The sequence below is a fragment of the Mustela erminea genome, chromosome 7 (genome assembly GCF_009829155.1).
Source record: "Mustela erminea isolate mMusErm1 chromosome 7, mMusErm1.Pri, whole genome shotgun sequence".
Taxonomy (NCBI): domain Eukaryota; kingdom Metazoa; phylum Chordata; class Mammalia; order Carnivora; family Mustelidae; genus Mustela; species Mustela erminea.
Window position 1 is genome coordinate 32,039 of NC_045620.1, and position 19,227 is coordinate 51,265.

The 19,227-nt window shown below is 60.2% G+C and overlaps 1 protein-coding gene across 4 annotated transcripts in view; it reads right to left on the reverse strand.

Annotated features, from left to right (window-relative positions):
* MYT1 (myelin transcription factor 1) overlaps positions 1–19,227 on the reverse strand; it is a 69,792-nt gene that overhangs the window by 3,967 nt on the left and 46,598 nt on the right. For 3 of the 4 annotated variants that reach the window (XM_032350069.1, XM_032350071.1, XM_032350072.1), the window contains exons 11-21: positions 18,295–18,509; positions 16,838–17,025; positions 15,995–16,252; positions 13,196–13,350; positions 12,136–12,198; positions 11,957–12,025; positions 7,272–7,334; positions 6,820–6,903; positions 2,928–3,149; positions 1,787–1,878; positions 1,067–1,170 (exon numbers count right to left, since the gene is read on the reverse strand). In XM_032350069.1, coding sequence (XP_032205960.1) covers positions 1,067–1,170; positions 1,787–1,878; positions 2,928–3,149; positions 6,820–6,903; positions 7,272–7,334; positions 11,957–12,025; positions 12,136–12,198; positions 13,196–13,350; positions 15,995–16,252; positions 16,838–17,025; positions 18,295–18,509 — 1,513 coding nt within the window. The remainder of the gene's footprint in view (positions 1–1,066; positions 1,171–1,786; positions 1,879–2,927; positions 3,150–6,819; positions 6,904–7,271; positions 7,335–11,956; positions 12,026–12,135; positions 12,199–13,195; positions 13,351–15,994; positions 16,253–16,837; positions 17,026–18,294; positions 18,510–19,227) is intronic. The other variant, XM_032350070.1, reaches the window with a different exon arrangement.

The window sequence follows — 19,227 nt, forward strand, 5'->3', positions numbered from 1 at the left end:
CAGTGTTCATTTTGGGGAAATCACAGAAATATGCTGCACATACTCGAAGTAATTTGCAACCTTATCACACAGCAATAGTGACTCTTTCAGGGACAGACACATTCCCATAGAAACGCGTTTCTCTTCCAACAACCTCACAGAGTTGATTTCTATTATTCTACCAGTAAGGACATCAAGGTACAGACTGATAACAGGTTTGCCAGGTCACTAGGCTGCTACATGGCAGTCTTGGGGTAGAATCAGGTTCCGGCCCAGCCCTCAGAACCCACCCCGTGATATTATTCCTTCGGACAGGGCGAGCAGCCAACCCTGACCCCCCAGCCAACGGGACCCCCAGCATGGGCACCTCAGGACCCCTACTGCTGGAAGAGCTATCGAAGCTGGCAGGTGTGGCTTGTTCTGAGTGTCCCTGAGCCTAACAGTGACCTTGATGAGGAGCTCAGCTCTCCTGCCTCATGGAAGAGGAGGCTGAGAGGACAAGGGCCCCTTGGGTTGAGGGGGTGGCAGGTGGGCAACACCACCCACCTGGGACTGCACCTGGGCCTGCAGGTGCATCACCCACTGGGACTGCACCTGGGCCTGCAGGTGCATCACCCACTGGGACTGCACCTGGGATTGCAGGTGCATCACCCACTGGGACTGCACCTGGGCCTGCAGGTGCATCACCCACTGGGACTGCACCTGGGCCTGCAGCTATGCCACCCACTGGGACTGCACCTGGGCCTGCAGCTATGCCACCCACTGGGACTGCACCTGGGCCTGCAGCTATGCCACCCACTGGGACTGCACCTGGGCCTGCAGCTATGCCACCCACTGGGACTGCACCCGGGCCTGCAGGTGCATCACCCACTGGGACTGCACCTGGGCCTGCAGCTATGCCACCCACTGGGACTGCACCTGGGCCTGCAGCTATGCCACCCACTGGGACTGCACCTGGGCCTGCAGCTATGCCACCCACTGGGACTGCACCTGGGCCTGCAGCTATGCCACCCACTGGGACTGCACCTGGGCCTGCAGCTATGCCACCCACTGGGACTGCACCCGGGCCTGCAGCTATGCCACCCACCTGGGACTGCAGCTGCACCATGGCGGCCTCCATCTCAGAGTTGGACTCGTTCAGATCACGAATCTCCTGATTCAGCTGCTTGATCTCCTCATCATTCTCCAGTACTGCTCCAGAGAGAAACCTTGGTTGTGGCTCTTGGCTTTACCCCCAGGCCAGCATGTGGGGGTGCAGTGGAGGCCTGTTTTCTAGGTGGAACTGAAGACCCTCTCCAAGCAGAGGCGACCAGCCTAGCATGCTGGGCAGCTCATATCCCACATGTTATGCTGGAAAAGTTGGTCTTGGAGACTAGTGGCCATGTGACTACATTTGCGCCCTGACCCTAGGTGATGGGTAGGAGAGTATTAATCTCCCTGTCAGGTATTAATCACGAGGAGGAAGATGGAAGTTTTCCAGGTGGTGCTGAATTTCCTCAGCTTCCTTCTTCCTTGAAACTGAGTTCACAGTTCCACAAACCCCGAGAACGTGGCTGCTGCTGCTGCCATCAGGGTTCTCTGACGCCAACACTTACCAGTACCCAGGTGAGCGCAGGCATGCCACTTGAGTGTCAGGAGCCCAGACTCCAGGCAGCCAAGGGTTCAGAGCTGAGGCTGGGAGACCTATCGCTCAGGTCAGGGGTCTGTCCCCACTCATTCAGGAGGGACTCTGCCTCCCTAACCCTCCCACCAGCACTGCTCCTTGCCCGGGCCGTGGAGGTCCCTCGGAGGAGCCACAGGGACTTACCGTCACTTGTCTTGAACTTGGTGCTGAGACCCTCATCCCCTGAGACCTTTCCCTTCTTTCCAGCAAAGGTCGCTCTGGGACAGCCAGACAAGCTGGAAGCAAAGGTCACACACCAAAAACCAGTGCAAAGTCACACACCAAGGTCCCGTCCAAGATGACACGTCATAAAGAACGCCAAGTCCTTGCCGGCTGGCAGCCTGGTAGGGTCCTGGCTTGGAACTTTCTCAGTGACTTCCTTGGTTTCTCTGCCCCCCGGCTCCGGCCCCCGAGCTACACGCTCCTTATTCAGCACCCAGGCCTTTCCCAGCTCTGGCCGTAGCCCTAAAGGCTCGTCCCCAGATGCTGGGGGGCCGGCTCCTTATCGCCTTCTCAGAGAGGCCTTCCTCAGTCTTCTGGTCTCTGTCCTCCCCACAGCACCTCCCCCTTCCGCCGTCCTCAGTACCTCACTTGAGCGTTCGCTTAGAATCGTGGCCCCACCCGCCTGGCCCAAATCCACCCTTGTTCCTGGCTCTGTCTAAGGGCCTGGGCCTGGTGTGGACCCCCGTGAAGGCTTGTGGAACGAACGAGCTAATTAATCTTCTAGGTGGAGAGGAAAGGGCAGAACGAAAGAAAGACAAAGCAGGACTGTGTGGGAACCCCTTGCGTCTTGGTCAACACCTCAGCTGCCTGGCACCCAGAGGAGGAGAATGGGGGCTCTGAGGCCCCCCAGCCCTGGAGCAGGTATTGGGGGACAAGCGAGAGCCCACACAGGGAGATCTCTTGTCACCATGTCCCTTCCACAGCAGGCAGAGGCCTCAACCCAAAGTTCCAAGGAGAGGCCCCAGAGGGAGGGGACAGAGCCTCTCGTGAGAAGCCAGCGGCCTGTTTCCAGAACGCGCACCGAACTCAGGGCTCTGCTTGCTCTTGCTGAAGGGATGCTGCTGGGATGGGGCCGGGGGGACTCCTGACAGCAGCCTCATGGGGTGACACGTGTCACAAACACCATGGTCTGGTCCCCAACACATCGTCCGTGGCTTTCCCCAGTCGGCTACCAGGCTGGGCCTTGCTTTTCCCTGGAAAAACTGTAGGCCACAACTGAGCCCTAGTCTGGCCCATCCCAAGGAGCCTGCCCGACAAGACCCAGGATATGTGGGGCCATTACCTCCTGTGGGTGAGGAAGCTACCGTTGGCGTGGCCAGAGCCGTCACAGCCCGGAGTGGGGCAGGTAGGCCCCTCATTCTTCAGTGATTTCCAGGAAAAGGGGGAGCCATTAAGGGAGCCCTCTTTCTGCCTCCGAGCAGCCAATGGGCAGCCAGATGCACTTCTGTGGGATGCGTATTTGCCACTGATGTGACCAAGCCCCACACAGCCGGGAACAGGGCACCTGGCACGAAAGGGTCAGAGGTGAGCACAGGGCACTGGAAAAGGGGGGAAAAGCCCAGAGACTCTCCCAAGCCGGACACTGAGACTGCTGGGGGCTCCTGGATAAACTCCCACTGCCCGAGCGATTCCCGAAGCCGTCCCAACCAGACAGGAAAGCAGCAGGGGCCATGTTCCCTCTCCAGCTGCAACCTCACACCCCTGCACCCCTGGAAGGTGACCAGCGACCCTCTCTCCCCAGCGCCCAGGAGCCGTGATGCCCCTGGGCCCTGGGCTAGCTCTCTGGAGCCTCTGGGTCTACACCTAGACCTTGCTGCCACATCAAGTCTACATCACCCCAGCAACGTGGAGACCACTCCTGGGGGTTGCACCAGGCACAGCACCGGGGGATCCTGGGGGTCCCAGAAGGTCACCAGTGCACCTGCAGCCACGCAATGTGGGGACAGCTGGGGCCCCTCACCCCACAGCACCCCAGAATGAGACTGTTGTGGCATGATGTCCACAGATGTCCCAGCTTTGCTTTGCCACATCTGAAATGCGTGTTCTGGAAGGAAGAAGCCAGGCCACCGGGCTCATGCAAGAAAGACTCAGTTCAGACATTCAGTTGTGACTCCTGCCTGAGGCCGGCTTGTAATGGCATTTCCTGTTGTTCAGGCTGTTCCGGGACAGGGAGAGAAGGCCTTGAGGAAATAACACAGGCCCCAGGAACCGGTGAGGTAACTGGAGAAGGTTCAGAGTGAACACCACCACCCCCGCCTCGCCATGCTGCCGTCGGGATCTGTGCACCACAGAAAACGGGCTAATGTGGGGGGCTCCGGGCATCCGACCTCATGGCCTTCAGGAGAGACCTGGACCAGAAGTCCCCGCCATACCTTCCGAGCACCAGCATTTCAGGATCGTGGGCTCTGAGCTTGGGACCCCCTAGGAACCCACAACTGCCCAAAGACGAGATCCTGCCCTGCAAGTTCTCAGTTTTCTCCCTCCGGCAAACGAGGCCTTTGTAACTGGCCATTTGGTTTTACCCACTTCGTAGGGGCTGCAGGCCTGTCAAATACACAGGACCCTGAAAAGGGACATGTTCCCCCCGTTTAGATGGTGGTCCCTGGGGTGGGAAGGTCAAAGGCAGGAAGTCTTCTGCGGGGCGTGGGCCATCCCATATCTCCTGACACAGCAGGTGAGGGACAGGGCCTTGCTGCCCAGAAGTGGCCCCTGCACTGTGGCCTTGCTCCCCAGGTGGCCACTGTAGACATTTTCCCAGCCTCTTGGCCTGGATCTGTCCTTACTTGTCCCCTCTCGGTGCCCGTCCCTCTCTCTTCTTCTTCCCAACCACGTGGGCCTCAGACAGGCAGGATGGCCACAGAGCCGGTCAGGGTCATCTCAGCAATCAGTCCAGAGTAGAAACACTGCCACGGGCCCAGTAAGGTGCTTAGGGAGGCTGTGCTCCATGTGTGCCCCTCACACCTGGACACCGCCCAGCTGTGGGGGCCCAGAGGACCCTGACGCAGCTCTGAGCCCCCCAGAGCACAGCATCAAGAGACCAGATGAGAGATCGCTCTTCGAGATTACAACACACGGTTGAGTCTGAATTCTGTTTACTCATATTACCCTAACCCTCCTCATCAGGAGAGATTCGGGAACGCCTTCACAGTGACCGCTTCAGACACGTCGACAGTAACACTGCTTTGCTTTCCCTCCACATCCAGCGTCCAGACCTTCTGAGCTGCCAGGTGAGCTCATGTCAAGATGCGTGTGGGGCGCCAGGTCAGGTAGCTTCTGTGCCTCCCAGGTGAGCTGGCAGTGGGACCCCCAGGACCCCTCTTTGTTAGCTGCAGATGTGGCTGGGGACGGTGGCAGAGGCGGGGGCTCTCTTCCAGCCCCGGCGACAACCCACCCTGGCACACGCACAGACTTGCACGGCCGCTGACTTTATTCTGGCCAAAGGGATTTACTCCATGTGCTGACAGGACGTAATCTCAAACGAGGCAGACACAGGTGTCCTGAAAGGGAACTCTTCCCCAGCCAGCCCTCCACAGCGACCCCGGCAAGCCCGAGCCCAGGAAAGCCTCAGGCTGCAGGACCTGATTAAAGATGGCATTCAGTTGTAAATACAGTGAGGGTTTGTGGCTGGGGAGGGGCCCTCCCCGCCTTGCCGTGCAGCCATTCTCCACCTGCTTCTAAGTCATATTCTCCACTTGGCTGCAAAAATCTTGATATTTAAAAAGCAAAGTTGACAGCACATTAGCAGGAGGAAAACCATTTTTTCCTGTTAACTTGAAAAATGCTGATCGTGATTTTCATCATTTGCACATGCAGCACAAGTCCCTTCGCGCGACCCGCCAGCAGACCCTGTCTGCCTCCAGAGCGGCTTGCGTTGACACGGCTTCCCAGAAAGACAATGCTCTTCCTCGTGCTAGCGTTTTAGTGGCTGCATTCATGACACCAATGTCCACATACTTTGCATTTTTGTGTTAGCATCCATTGTAGTTTTACTGTAAACACTAAGGTAAAGAAACAAGCCACAGCTTTTCACTCACACTTAACAGCTGGTGGGGCCAGCCCCCTGGAAGGGTGTGGTGGTTGTCACTCGGGTCTATCCTCTGTGGCCAAGCAGATGTTTGGGTGCAGCTGGGCTGAGCTCCAAGGAGGAGCCACTGACTTGGTCCTGGTTGCTCCCCTCCACAGGGGTGGGCATCCAGCTACGCTTGGCCCAAAGGCAACACAACCAGGCAGCCGGGCTTTCTGTGCACCTGCCTGGCTATGTCCTGACCAAGCCCACCCCAAGGTCTGCACCAGCCAGAACACCTCCTTTCCACTGCTCAGCTGGCAAGGGGACCGACTGCTCTGTCCACTGTCAGCTCTGAAAGTCCTGGGAAATGTGAGTGATGGGTCACTCTGTGTGCCCCTGTGGCCCAGCCTTGCCCCTAGCGGCAAGTGGGAGGCTCAGGTGGCAAGTTCCCTTCTGCAAGCATACATTTGCAGCAATGCAAGCCCTGCCAAGTGGGGCTCTCACGGAGTCAGTGTTCACGCACCAGCCCCTGATGACAAGTTAGACGCCCCCAGGGAGATGGCCAGGAGAGGGTATCAAGGACTTTGAGCATGTAAGGCCCAGGATGTCCTTGGTCCTCCTCACAGGAGTGTCGAGGTCCCGGCTCAGGGTGACCCTCCTCGGACTGCTCTTTCCATACGAGCTCCTGCGTTGGTGTGTGAGTGTGCAGACACATCCGGTCTGGAGACGGATCATCTTTCTAACCACCCTCTCCTCCCCGACTCCTGCACCTGTCGCTTCCCTGCACAGAAGACCACAGCGGGGCAGGTTTCAGTACCCATGAGCTCTGGGGCGCTGCCCCCCATGCCCTGAGCCCACGTCCAGGTGGGCCCCCAGGTCCACGGGCAGCAGGGCCCTTTGCCTCTCCTGGCCCCACCAGACCCCCCCATCCCAGATGTGAGGCGCACAGACAGGAGCAGTGCCCGTGCGTGTCCTTGATACAACGCGCACGGCTCCAGCTTCCCAGGTGCCCACACACACCACAGGAGAGCTTCTGTAAGAATGGGCACGTCACTGGCCAGCGGTGTTCATGACACGGGAGCCTAGAAGGAGCTTTTCACAATTAAAACAGACAGGAACCTCCCAATTCCGCAGAGCCCCCACGGGAGTCAGTAAGACCCCAACTTACTTCATCAGCTCGGGGTCTTCCTTGTCGTCCTTCGTGGGCGTCACCCTGGCTCCACTTTTCTTGGCCCGAGGGCAGCCAGACAAGCTAGTTTTGAAAAAGGAAGAAAAGCCACGGTGGTCCCAGAACAGCAACCTCTCAGCCCGTCTGCCCTGCCCCTCTCACTCTGAGACTGGCAGCCCCGCGGGTCCCCAGGGAGCTTCTGTCCTGGAGCACTCTCCAGGGCAGGGGCCGAGGCAGGCAGTGTCACCATGAGCCCTCTAGGTCTGGCAGCACAGGGCAGCCTGAGCAGGCTTCAGGAGATCAGTTCAGACGACAGAGACAGACAGAGATGGAGAACCAGGCTCCAGCTCCCAGCAATGTCACTGTCCCATTGGGAGCACGGCAGCTCTGTCTGCAGAAGAGACAGCCCCACCCCGACTCCATCCGTCCTGGCGCCCCGGGGCACGGCTCACCTTCGGTGTGAGGCGTAGTTCCCTGTTATGTGGCCGGAACCGTCACAGCCGGGGGTGGGGCACCTGCGGAGGACAGAGGATTTGGAACCAGAGCCGGGGAGGATGCCTGACCAGAAAAGGGCCCCCTCTGTCCCGAGTCCCTGAGTGGGCCCACCACCTCCTCAGCACTGGTCTTGGAAATGGCATGCGTGTCCGGCCGGCCTGCTGCCATGACGCCCGGCCTTCAGAACAGTGCCACCCAGTCTCCCCAAGGGGTCCAACGAGGCCAAGACAGGAGCTCATCTCCACTGCAGGAAAGATGGGCTCCCACTTTGGCCTTCTACAGGGCTCTAGGCTGGACTAGAAGGTTCCAGAACACATATGGGCCTTTAGACAGCATTCAGAATGGCAAACCTAACAGCTAAGATGGGCTCCCCTTCCTTGATGTGACCAGGAGGAGGAGGGGTTGTTTTCATGGAGGACAGCCTCTGCCTGAGCCAATGAACTGCTATCTGCTGGGCACCCAGGACACACCACCCAAGGAGCCATCACCTAGAGAGGCGCAACTCCGTCAGTCCAGATTCGCAGGGCCAGAGGCTGATCCTCACTGCCCAGGGTAAGGAAGGGGACACCCAACACAGAAGCCCAGCCTGATGCATCCAGAGTGTTTAACAAATGTATCTCATGGAAAGTGAAAATTACACTTGAATACACAAGTATGAGTTTTCTTAAATTGCTTTTCCCTGGGGCGCCTGGGTGGCTCAGTGGGTTAAAGCCTCTGCCTTTGGCTCAGGACTTGGTCCCAGGGTGCTGGGATCGAGCCCTGCATCAGGTTCTCTCCTCGGCGGGAGGCCTGCTTCCTCCTCTTTCTTTCTCTGCCTGCCTCTCTGCCTACTCGTGATCTCTCTCTGTCAAATAAATAAAATCTTTTTCAAAAAAAATTGCTTTTCCCTGAAAGTCCACAGTGGAAGAATGAGTGAGTTTCTGCCGGTGCCAGAATGGGGAGGGCTGCCGGTTCTGCATGTGGGTCCACCAGAACCCTCTGGAGCAGGTCTGCCGCTCTGTACCTTGTTCGGTGGAAGGGTGCAGCTCCGACCCTGCGGAACCGGGCGGGACCCTGGGGCTCACAAACGGAGTCTCACTGATCAGTCCTCATCCTCACACAGAGAAGAAACCGTGGGAACTGAGGCCGTTTCCCGATATGAAAGTGGCCCCGAAAGGGCTATGGGGACTTGCGTCCACTGATACAGTGCACAGGTGTCTGCCTCTCAGTCAGCAGAGCTCTCTGGGCCTCAGGCCCCTGTGCTATGCCCACACCCTTCCTCAGGATCTTCCTGGCACAGTCAAAGGCCGCCCCCCACGGCTCTCCAGCTGCCTCCTAGAACCCAGCAGGACCACACTGCCCGTTCCCATCCGAGGACGCACAGAGCTGGTGGAGCAACACGGGGGTGGGGGGGGGCATGCCCATCCCACCAGCTCCTTCTCCAATCCCACTGTCTGTCTCGAGCCCTCCTCTTCCACCCTGTCCTGTGGGCCACACGTGGGAGGCCCCCCGGCCTGCCTGCAGACCATCCAGTCCAGGCGCCCTGCCGTTGGATTCAGGGGTGACTCAAACCCCATGAGGTTATGGTGGCTCCTGGTCTGCTCAGGTGTGCTCACATCCCAACCCTCCCACATTACATCAAGGGGGTGTTTGCTTGATAGGAGACACCAGCCAGCATCTCCGTGCAGGTGGGCCTCAGCCCTTTGACACATACGCCCAACCGGTACATGGGTCCTGCTGGGACACTCTGTGTCTCTGCATCCTCCAAGGTCCCAGGGAGCGAGCTACTGGGCTTGGCTCCTTGCTGCAGCACGGAGTCCTTCAGACACATCAGGGTACGCCTCACACAACTCTCCGCTGAGCCCAAGGCCCTGCCACTGCCCTGCTGCCCCTCCTCAGCCCAGAAGGCCCTGCCGACCACCCTCATGGCCCACGCTAGCAAGAGCCCTGTCCCTGCTCTCCAGAGCTCTGGTGGCCGCCTGGGGCTTCATTTCTTTTCGGCTTCATGAAAACATGGCAGAACTCAGGTCCATGCTGCAGATGGTGGGCAGGCCCTCAGCAGCCCCAGGCCTTGATGCCCTGTGTGCGGGTCCAGACTCTGGTGGAGCCCCCACGGCCCTGTGAGTAAGGCTGGCAGAGGAGAGTGTGCACATGGGGAGGGTCCCTGCCAGGCCCCAGCACAAGGTTGCCCACAGAGGCACACCTTCTCCAGGCAGGGGGCACCAGCACTCCTTGCCAAGGCCCGGTTCAGTCGCTCTTCCCAAAAGGCGTGACCAGTAGAGGACGAGGTGTGGGCGGAGAAGTGGGGAATGCGGGCGCTGGCCATGTCCACCGCTCTTGTGCCCCGAGGGCCCGCCGGGCCAGTTGCAGGAACCCTCCCGCCGTCTGCTTCTGAGTGCGTCGTCTGGGCAAGAGGACGGGTCCGGTGTCTAAGGGACACTCTGCATCTTGGCGTTGTGCAGCAGGCCTCGCCACCCACACCTGCCAGAGCTCCCATCACAGCCTTGCGGGGGATGCACACTGCACCTCACATCCCCACACATAGACAGGGCTGAGCGGCCCACAGCAGCAATGTCCCCAGCCCCTGACCACACTGGGCACTCGGTAGGGAAGAGCAAATGCCCTTGGGATTCGATTAAAGCACAGAAAACACACGATCTGAGACTGTCTCTGCAGCCATTGTCAAGAGGGAGGCCACCAAGGGAACCATTTGCAAGGCGGGGGCTTTTCCTCTCTGGGGACAGGTCATCTTCCCCATCATGGCCACAAGACTGGTCAGGAACAGCCTCTACGAGATGCCCACTCGACGGGAGGAGGGAGAGGGAAACGCTAGCACGCCAGGACCACGTTGGAGGCCTGCTCACATCCACCCCAAGCCCTTGCTGTGTCCTGAGAGGACAGCACTGACTCCCACAGAAAGACCTCTGGGTCCAGAAAAGAGCTTGGGTCCAGTCAGGACACCTTCCCAGACCTTGCCGAAGCCGATGAGTGACTTGTTTCCACTCGAGGAAGACCTCCTGCTGCTATTTCTAAGCAAGTGTGGGTTAAGGTTCCTCACAGGCTCTTAGTCGTAAACGAGCACTAACCCTCCTGGAAGGCCATGTTTCCAGACCCAGACCAGGCCCCGAGCACCTGCTCTGCAGGAAGAAAGTCCTAGAGCTCTCAAATCATTCAGGCCCTCAACCTGGAAAACCAGGAGAGCTAATTACTGTTCAACTGGAAAAGGAAACCGGAAAAAAGAGCGTGGGACGGGCATTAAGAGAAGAGAGGCAGGGGAGGGAGCGGAGGTTCAGGGAGAGGGTCCTGAGCCTACAGGACGATGGTTCCAACTAGATACCTGGGGCTGGACAGGCAAGGGGACGAGTGTGAAAGTGCCACGAGCTGAGCCTTGGAAAAGGTTCACGTTACAGCTGGTAACTCTTCGAAGGGCGATTCTGGTGGTGAGCCTTGCCCAGAACAGAAGGCCCCGTTGGTAACAACAGCCAATGACACGCTTCTGGCTCCTGGGACCAGAACAGCCTCCCCAGAGTGACAAAGAGGAGGCTAGCAGAGTGGGGACACTGCAGAGAGCTAAAGCTTTCTGCCCTGTTTCTAGATCAGCTCAGGCCCCCCGGAAGACTTTGGCAGCAACGGCCCCTCATCTTAGAGGCCCCAGGACCCCGGCTCCTATCTGGCCTCAGACAGAATGAGCCCAGATTCAGGAGCACTCGAAGTGGAGGCCTGAGGGAGGGTCGGACACTCCGGGGAAGGGAGTAAGCTGAGCGCACAAGAGCTGAACCTCCTTCCTGAGCCTCTGCTTGGCCTGGGAGCCGGGACTGGCACGGCCTGGCTCAGGGTCACAGTGGCTGCCAGGCCGCAGCTCACCTAAATGCACAAAAACCTACGATGACTACAGCCCCCAAACCCAGCCCCAAGAGGATGCTGAAAACCTGGGAAACCTCCGGTGCTTGCATTGCATTTGAGCGGGGTGGTCAAGCAGGCTAGTGGGTGCCCACAGGGCCTGGCCGGCCTGTGTGTTAGGGACAGGGAGGAGAAGCAGAAGGCAGGGGTGCTCAGCAAAGAGAAGGGATGAGCATGGAGAGGCATCCCTGGGAGGATCACCAGCGCCAAGACAGAAGCAGCTGCAGCGGTCATAGGAACAGGGAAGGGCCAAGAGTTTTCTCTCTCATCAGCAGAACCCAGATCCCTTCACGAGAGCTGCACAGCCTGAAGCCCGCGGAGCCACAGCAAGACCTAGGAGCCAAGGCCAGCTCTGGGCTTCTCCCACACCTCAACGGCAGGGACAGAAGCAGGCCCGGACAACCCCATCCTGGGTCCTCAGGAGAGGGAGGATGGGCTGGGCCACTAGGGGCCAGAGGCAGGTCCTGCTCATCGCAAGGCCCTCCGGCCCTCCCTCCTCGTAGCAGCTGGCAGGGCCGAGGGTGGCACAGGAGCCCGCAGCAAGGGACAGGCAGACAGCAGCACTCAGAGAGACACAGGCGGCAGCCGCAGGAGCCCCAGGCAAGCAAGTCGGCCCCTCCATGGCCTGTCTCTCTGCCCCATGCTGCTGGGAAGGGCTTCCCTAGGGCCGGAGCCCTGGAGGAGGCCGACTTGGGCCGGAGCCTCACGGAAGGAGAGAGCAGAGCGAGGGCCCAAGAGAAGGGAGGCCAGGAGGCAGACATACTTGAGGTCAGCAGAATGGGCAGCCATGAGGTTTCTGAGGCTCTTGTCAGCAAGAGGGCAACCAGAGAGGCTGAAAGAGAAGAGATGGGATATTGGGGTGAGCCAGAGGGGAGCAGAGGAGGAGAAGGGAAGACCCACCACACAGCACCCAGGCCAGCCTGGACCCGAGCAGGGACGAACCTGCGGTGAGAGGCATAGTTCCCGGTGATGTGGCCGCTGCCGTCACAGCCAGGGGTGGGGCAGCTGAACAAAGGAAAAAGAGGGTCAGAACAGAGAGCAAGGCCCACCGGCCAGGCCTGCCCCCTGGGCGCGCCTACTGGGGGAGAGGGGCCGACACTTGTCCTCGGCTCACCCACGAGCCAAGGGGAGACTCCTCCCCCCACGGGCCTCGGACAGCCAGCTGCTCCCACACAACTAAACTCAGGGAGGAAAAAGGAACCAAATTCCAGCTCAGTGTGAAGCGGGGACACCTCGGGACGCACACGGGTGCACCCGCGAACATGCGGGCCGCAGGCCCTTCCTACAGCGGCGTGACCCTCCCTGAGGACAAGGTCCCAGACCAAAGCCCGGGAAGAGCAGTTGCAGGTCTGGTTCATAGACAGCAGAAGAGGAAGCTCGGGGACAAACCAAGCACAGGGGAGGGCTGGGTCCCTGGAGGCACAGCCAGCAGCCACAGTCTCCCACAGTCCTGCAAGAGAAGCAGGGCTCGAGGAGGGTTGACCAGAGGCTGTGCGGTGGCACCCAGCTGTGGGGAGACTCCTATCTGCCAGCAGCTTCCTCTGTCTGCAGCAGCATCTGCTAGAAGCCTGTGAGGACCAGCTCCAGGCGGCTGGCTGGGCTGGCAGAGCCAAGGGCACCGAGTCCTAAAGCACAGGGCATGCCAGTGGGCTCTGTGAGCCAGGGCAGATGGCTGTGGCTTGGGAGAGGGTCTGCTTCCCTCAGCCCTCACGCTGCTCTGTGGGCCCGAACACGGGCTCTCCCTTGCTCTTACTAGAAGGATGTGTTAGATCCCAGTGCAGCACAGCGACAACGGGAAACCTGTCACCCACTGCCGTGTGCGAGAGGGCCGTCACGCAGGTCGACCCAGCCTCTCTGGCCAACAGGACGGTCGGCGCTAAGCTGGGGCAGGGACAAGGCCTGGGGCTGAGCACATCTGGTCTTAGGGACTCAGACCAGGGCACGCTTTCTTCCAGAGTACGAAGGCTCTCAAGGAGCCCTCTTGGCCCAGGTGGGGACTTACGTGAGCAGTTCCTTCTTTATGTCCTTGGAGAGAAACTTCATCTTAAAGTTGGTCAGGGTAACTTCCCCGGGGTACTTCCGCTCCTCAAAACTCTCTTCTGACACTTCCTGGTCATCTGCTTCAGAAGAAGCAAAAGAATGGGCTGCTGGCTCTGACTGCAAAAGACCAGCAGGGAGATGTTTTAACCGGCTGGCGGGGGGCCGGGTGCCCGACCCGGGGCGGAGGGAGAGGGGCCCTTCAGAATAGGGCTGGCAGAGACAGTTCCCCGAGGCTCCTGCCTTTGGATGAGGGAGGAAGACCTACCTACCTCCCCGGAAAACACAGAAGACAGCAGCCCTGAGGGGCTAGAGTGCTGCACACTTCAGCCAGAGGGGCCTGGCCACCCTGGGAACGAGGCCTGGGTACCGCCCAAGGCAGCCAGCCCACCGCCCTCCCACAGCCTCGGGCCTGTGTGCCCCTGCACCTGACCACTGCTGGGCCACCTTCCAGACACAAGAACCTACACGTGGCACAGCTCCTCGGGGCTCAACGCACACTACCACCGAACAACGCTTGTTGAGATACTAGGATGGTGACAGCACAGTGCGAGCAGTAACTTACAGGCTGTGGCCTTGAGACCCCCTGTGCCCCCCCCACTGCCAGCACCAGGCCCCGGCCACAGCAGGCCCCTCCCGAGCCCAAGGTCGAGGTCTAGAGGGGTTAGGAGCCAGCCGAGGGCAGGACACGACGGACACAGGGCTGAGCAAGGACAAAAGAAGAGAAGGCCAGCACCCTGCTGTGGGTCAGTGCTGGTTCGCGGTCCAAATCCCGGGGCGGGCACATGTGCGTCTCAGGCAAAGGTTCACCCTCTTGGGGCCCAGGTGGTACATGCTCAAGCCCGAGACAATAGCAGCCCCTTGCAGGATTTCTGGGGACTCGGAGCGCAGAGCCCAGAGCAGCAGAAGCTCTCCAGGACGGACAGTGAGACTTCTCCATGCCGGGGACGGGGGCGTGGGTGCAACTCCTGCTGCAGAGACTGTGACTGCACAAGGCACGGGGCAAGTGTTCCCTCCCCTGAGCAAGCTGGACTTAAGCCAGGTCTCCAGGATAACGACAGCTTCCCAGAAGCCCAGGGAGGAGGCCATTCCACAGCAAGGGAGGTGTCCCCGAGGCGCCCGGACACTGTTCTGGCCGCCGCCAGAGGCCAGGGTGGGAGGTGAGGCTCAGGGTGGGGGCGTGGGTGAATCGAGGAGCCTCGCGCAGAGCTGGGGAGTCTGAGTCGGGGGTCCTGGGCCGTGGCCAAAGGGCCAGGAAGGCCTGGATGAGGGAGGCATTTCTGGGGGTGACCCACCCATGCCCAGAAGGGAGCTGGAGGAAAGGGAGGGACTGGGAGCGAGCTGAGGCTCTGGGCGGAGAAGGACTGTGGGGGCTTCTGGGGGCAAGGACCTCAGGACCTCTGAGACCGATGACATGAGTCTTGGGGGGCTCAGAGGGTGTGGAAGGGAGAAGGGGAGGGACCAGGCAGCCAGGGACGTTAGCCTGAACGGGGAGTCATGGAAAGGTGCGGGGAGGAGTCAAGCGAAGGGGTACAGTCACCAGGAAGGGGGCTTAGACCTTGGAGCAGGACTGGAGCAAGGTAGACTGTACTAGGGGGTCCCCCCTGTGGGGGCCGCATCTGGCCTCAGACTGGGCTCCCACTGGCCAAGAAGAAAACCAAACACACAGTCCAGAGGCCTTGCCCAGGCCAGCCCGTCCCACTCAGGGCTCAGTCTGAGAGGCGCCCCTCTCCCGGAGCCTAACACCAAGTTCTAGCCACGGGACTGTGCCAAGTGACCTCAGCCGGGGGCCCAGTCTCCCCCTCACGTGTGACGCAGACACACGTCGAGGGTGCGGGGCTGGGAGGACAGGACTGCAGGCTGGCTGTCTCCCAGAGAGGTCTCCTCCACAGGGACCGGCCCCTGCCCTTCTGGGGTCGGTGGGAGGGGTGCTGGCAGGGACAGGGAGGGAGGATGAGGGGACCTGCCGGCCCGCCCACACTGCGGAGGCCCCTGGGAGTCTATGCCGCCCCCACAGCGGGGCTCTGCTACTCAGGACACACACGTCTGTGGAGAAGAGCTTTCAACCAGTCCCACTCTCAGGAGGGTAGAGTGACTAGAAAGGGCTGTTCCCCTGTCCCCCGACTGCAGCTCCGACAAATACACCTGTCTTGCTGCTCTTTAACAGGGGGTGCTGGTCTCGGGACTCAGGCCACTGCCCACCCTACGGCCTCCTCTGTCCAAGGAGCCAGGTGGCTGGTATGTCCTGCAGATGGTCAGGAGGGACCGCTGCAAAATTCAGGGTTGGGGGAGGCCACAAAACCCAGGAATTTGGAGCCGTCCCCGAATATGCCCCATGGGATGTGAAAGAAGCCCTCCTCCTCCCCACGCTTTCCGGGGGCCCACGATGGCACCGATCGCCAAGTCCGTGGAAGCAGGAGGCTGACCTCTCTCAGGTGGGACAATCCCGCAGCACGGGCCCAGGCTGACCTCTCTCAGGTGGGACAATCCCGCAGCACGGGCCCAGGCTGACCTCTCTCAGGTGGGGACGACCCCGCAGCACGGGCCCAGGCTGACCTCTCTCAGGTGGGACAATCCCGCAGCACGGGCCCAGGCTGACCTCTCTCAGGTGGGACGACCCCGCAGCACGGGCCCAGGCTGAAAAGCCCTCCAGGATGGCAGGCCGGGTTCTCTCTTGCCAGAGGTGGCCAGGCTCCCCCCGTGCAGGGACAGGTCCCCAGTACCTCTCCCCAGAGACGTGAGAGCCCGCAGGCCCCACACCCACCTCCTCGGGCTCCTCCTCTCGCAGGCGGCTGGGCTTGGTGTAGTCCAGTGGTCGGTCCCACTCGTCCTGGCGGGAGGCCTGGCTGCACGGGGGCGAGGCCATGGAGCTGCTGGGGGCGGCGCTGGCGCTGCTCTGGCGCTGGGAGGCGTCGGGAGCCTTCCCGCCAGGGCCACCTCCCGGGAAGGCGCCATCGCGCTTGCGGTGTCTGTGCATGCTCAGGTCCAGGGTCCCGTTTTCATCCACCTCGATGTCCACGGCCTACAACCACAAAGGCAGAATCCGTGCTAGGGACTTCACCCCACGGGTGACTTCTGGTCCACAAACCAGCATCACAGACAGCCCAGGACATTGTTTCCCTCGGAAGGAAGCAGGCCCAAACCAGAACATGAGAGCCTCTGAGAAGCAGGCTTCCTGACTCGCCAGCTCCTGAGATGGATGCGGGGGGGGGGGGGCCGCCACTCTCTCCCAGGTCCTGCTAACCCCGCCAGACCTTGAGACGCGCTGACCATGATCACACAAGGACATGTGCTCAACCTTCAGCTTCAGGAGAACATGAGGTCTCATATATGTGCGTGACCCTCAGACTCAGGGGAACACGGAGGAACATGCGTGTGCACAGCCATTCAGTCCCACTTAGGCACAGCAAACAGCTCTCACAGGGGACTCCCGTAGCCACCCCCCGTCACAGGAGCCACGAGCCGGAGGAAGAGAAGGTAAGAATGACCACTGTCCAATGGACACTGAGGGTCCTAAGCACATGTCACGTGGGGGCTTGTTGTCCCGACTGTAAACCCCCCAGCCTGTGGCTGCCTCAGAGGGGTTCCTCGGAGGGGCCGCACCCACCTTGCTGGGCAGGTCCTGTGGCTTCGTGCTGAGATTCTCCGGCATCTCCCAGCAGCGCGTGGAGAGGTTCAGGATGGCCGTGGCAGCCATGTGCGCGGCCTCGGCGTCATGCGTGTAGTCGAAGCCTGCAGAAGGGGGTGAAGTGCGGGGGCTGTGCCTGGGGGGAGAGGCCTTTGGGAAAGGTTGGGCTGCAAAAAGGGAACAACAGCAGCTGGTATGCGACTGGAATGGGAGGCGGCCGCGCGGACGCAGTGGGGAGCTCTGGCCGGCTGGGAGGGCACGGCGCGCAGCTCTAAGGAGGCTGGCCTGGGGCAGCGCCACTCATCCCGGTCACAGGGCCACAGCACACCCTGCTCATCCCCTCAGAAGGCGTCCAGGAGGCCATTTCCGGCTCGTTTAACATTTGGGCAGAGAGAACAAACGCCTCCAAAGTCATTCCAGCCTGTCCGAAGCGTCCAGCAAAGACGCTGCCAACTGGGGACGCTGACAGAGGGCACAGACCTCTGTGAGCAGGAGTGGCCGGGACATGACTCAAGGAGGAAAGTCCTTGTCCCAGCATCTCAAAAGGCTACTTTGGGTGCCCCCATAATACCACTTCAGTAAAGTCATGTTATCGTTCAAATAAACATGGCCAATGAGGGCATAAAATGTTGTCTCTGCTAGTGATTATATTGTAGCCCCAAACCAGCCGTCAGGGGTTACACTTCCAACGTCAGGGGAGCACCAGTAAGTCCCCAGGCCTCCGGAGAGATCCCTGTGCACGCTAGGTCCTCCCTGGGCGTCATGGCACCGAGCAGATGGGACAAAGGTCCACACTGATGCTAGCGGCTGTGTCAGCCCCTGGTGTTTCCATTATTAATGTGACAGAAAGTCCTCATAGCTGCGTCGAAGGGCTGGACACCCCCGGGGAGACGCCAGCTCCTGTCTCACGGGCTCAGTGGGCTGCTTTTCCATTTCATATGTGTTTCTCAGGCTAATGGGCTTGCAACCCACAGATTGGTATATTCAGTGACCAAAACAGACAGAAAAGGTTGTTCTCCAAAGTTCAGAGGAACACATTTTGTTAGTACAAGTACCCAGAAAACCTGTGGCTAGCGCCGCAACACACTGTCCAGTGAGACGGTCCTCATGCAGGAAGGCAAACAGATTCTGCCTGCCCAGGCTCAGCGTGGCGGCTCTCTGAGCCCCCGCAGGAGGGGCCACATCAGGGAACGTATTCTCAAGACTTCGGACACGCACGCCGTGAAGGACCTGGGTGTCGTTTCACCAACAGGGAAGAGATACGTCGAGTGTGATGGGGAACGTGGTGGCAGTGACATGAGGAAGACACGGACTCTGGGAAAGCCACCGTGGTAGACACGGGACACCTAGATAGCCCCGGGGCAGAGAGTGCTGGTGAGGGGTCCCTCCCCCGCTCTCAAACCCTAACCTCTCAGGAGTGGGTCTCCCCAACTTACATTTAAAGGCTTTAGGTGAGGTTTCGCTGGTCTGAATCTTTGGGGCAAGCATGCGTTTGCCAAAAACCTGAGCGTCAAAACTTGCGTAGTCAAAGGTGACCTTGGAGAACTTCTCCAGCTCCTTGGCCAGGTTAGCCCTGGGGGTGGCAGGGGCCACGTTAGGCCGGTAGCTTCCATACGGAGGGACTTCAAGCTGCTTCACGAAGCACATAGGCCTGAGGTGTAGGACAGAGGTGTAGCACCGTGAGGACAGGACCAGGGACCCCAAGCCCCACCCTACAGCCCAGGCAGGAACCCCTCAGAGCCCCATGTACACAAAGACCCTCCCCCATGTCCCCCCACAAAAGGGTGCCTGGGGCCTGTTCTGGACGAGGAGGAGAGCCAGGAGCAATCGATGAGCCTTGAGGGGATGACAGCATGTGTCCCCACAGATCAGAGGGGGAGGGCAGGCCTCAGATGTCCCCCCAGAGCTTATGAGGGCCGCTTTCAAAGAGCTTGGCTACCAGTAGTGGGAGCCTTTGGCAGGCAAGTCCACAGGAGAGTCCTTCGGATAGTGGCCAGCCACCCCTAGACGGAATTCTGCTGCAATAACAGAGCTGCCCAGTGAGAAGGGAGACGGGACATGCAGACATAATGTGGGCGCTTCTGAGAACCGGGCTCAGGGAGGGCCCGACTCAGCTCTCGACTGGCCAGGGCCTCAGCCCTGCACTATTCTCTGCCTGGCGTCCGTGGAGAAGAGCCGCAGAGGGGCTGAACAGGCTGACAGCAGGGAGCCCCTGCGGGCCTTCGCTCACGGTTACGAGACCGCACAGCGTTGCAAATACAAAACGGGGCGTGAAGAAAGGAGCGGAGACAGCACGGAGCCGGACAGGAAGGCCAGCCAGGCGGAGAGTAGCCCCCACACAGGGTGGGGACAGGCTTCTGCGCTGGTCA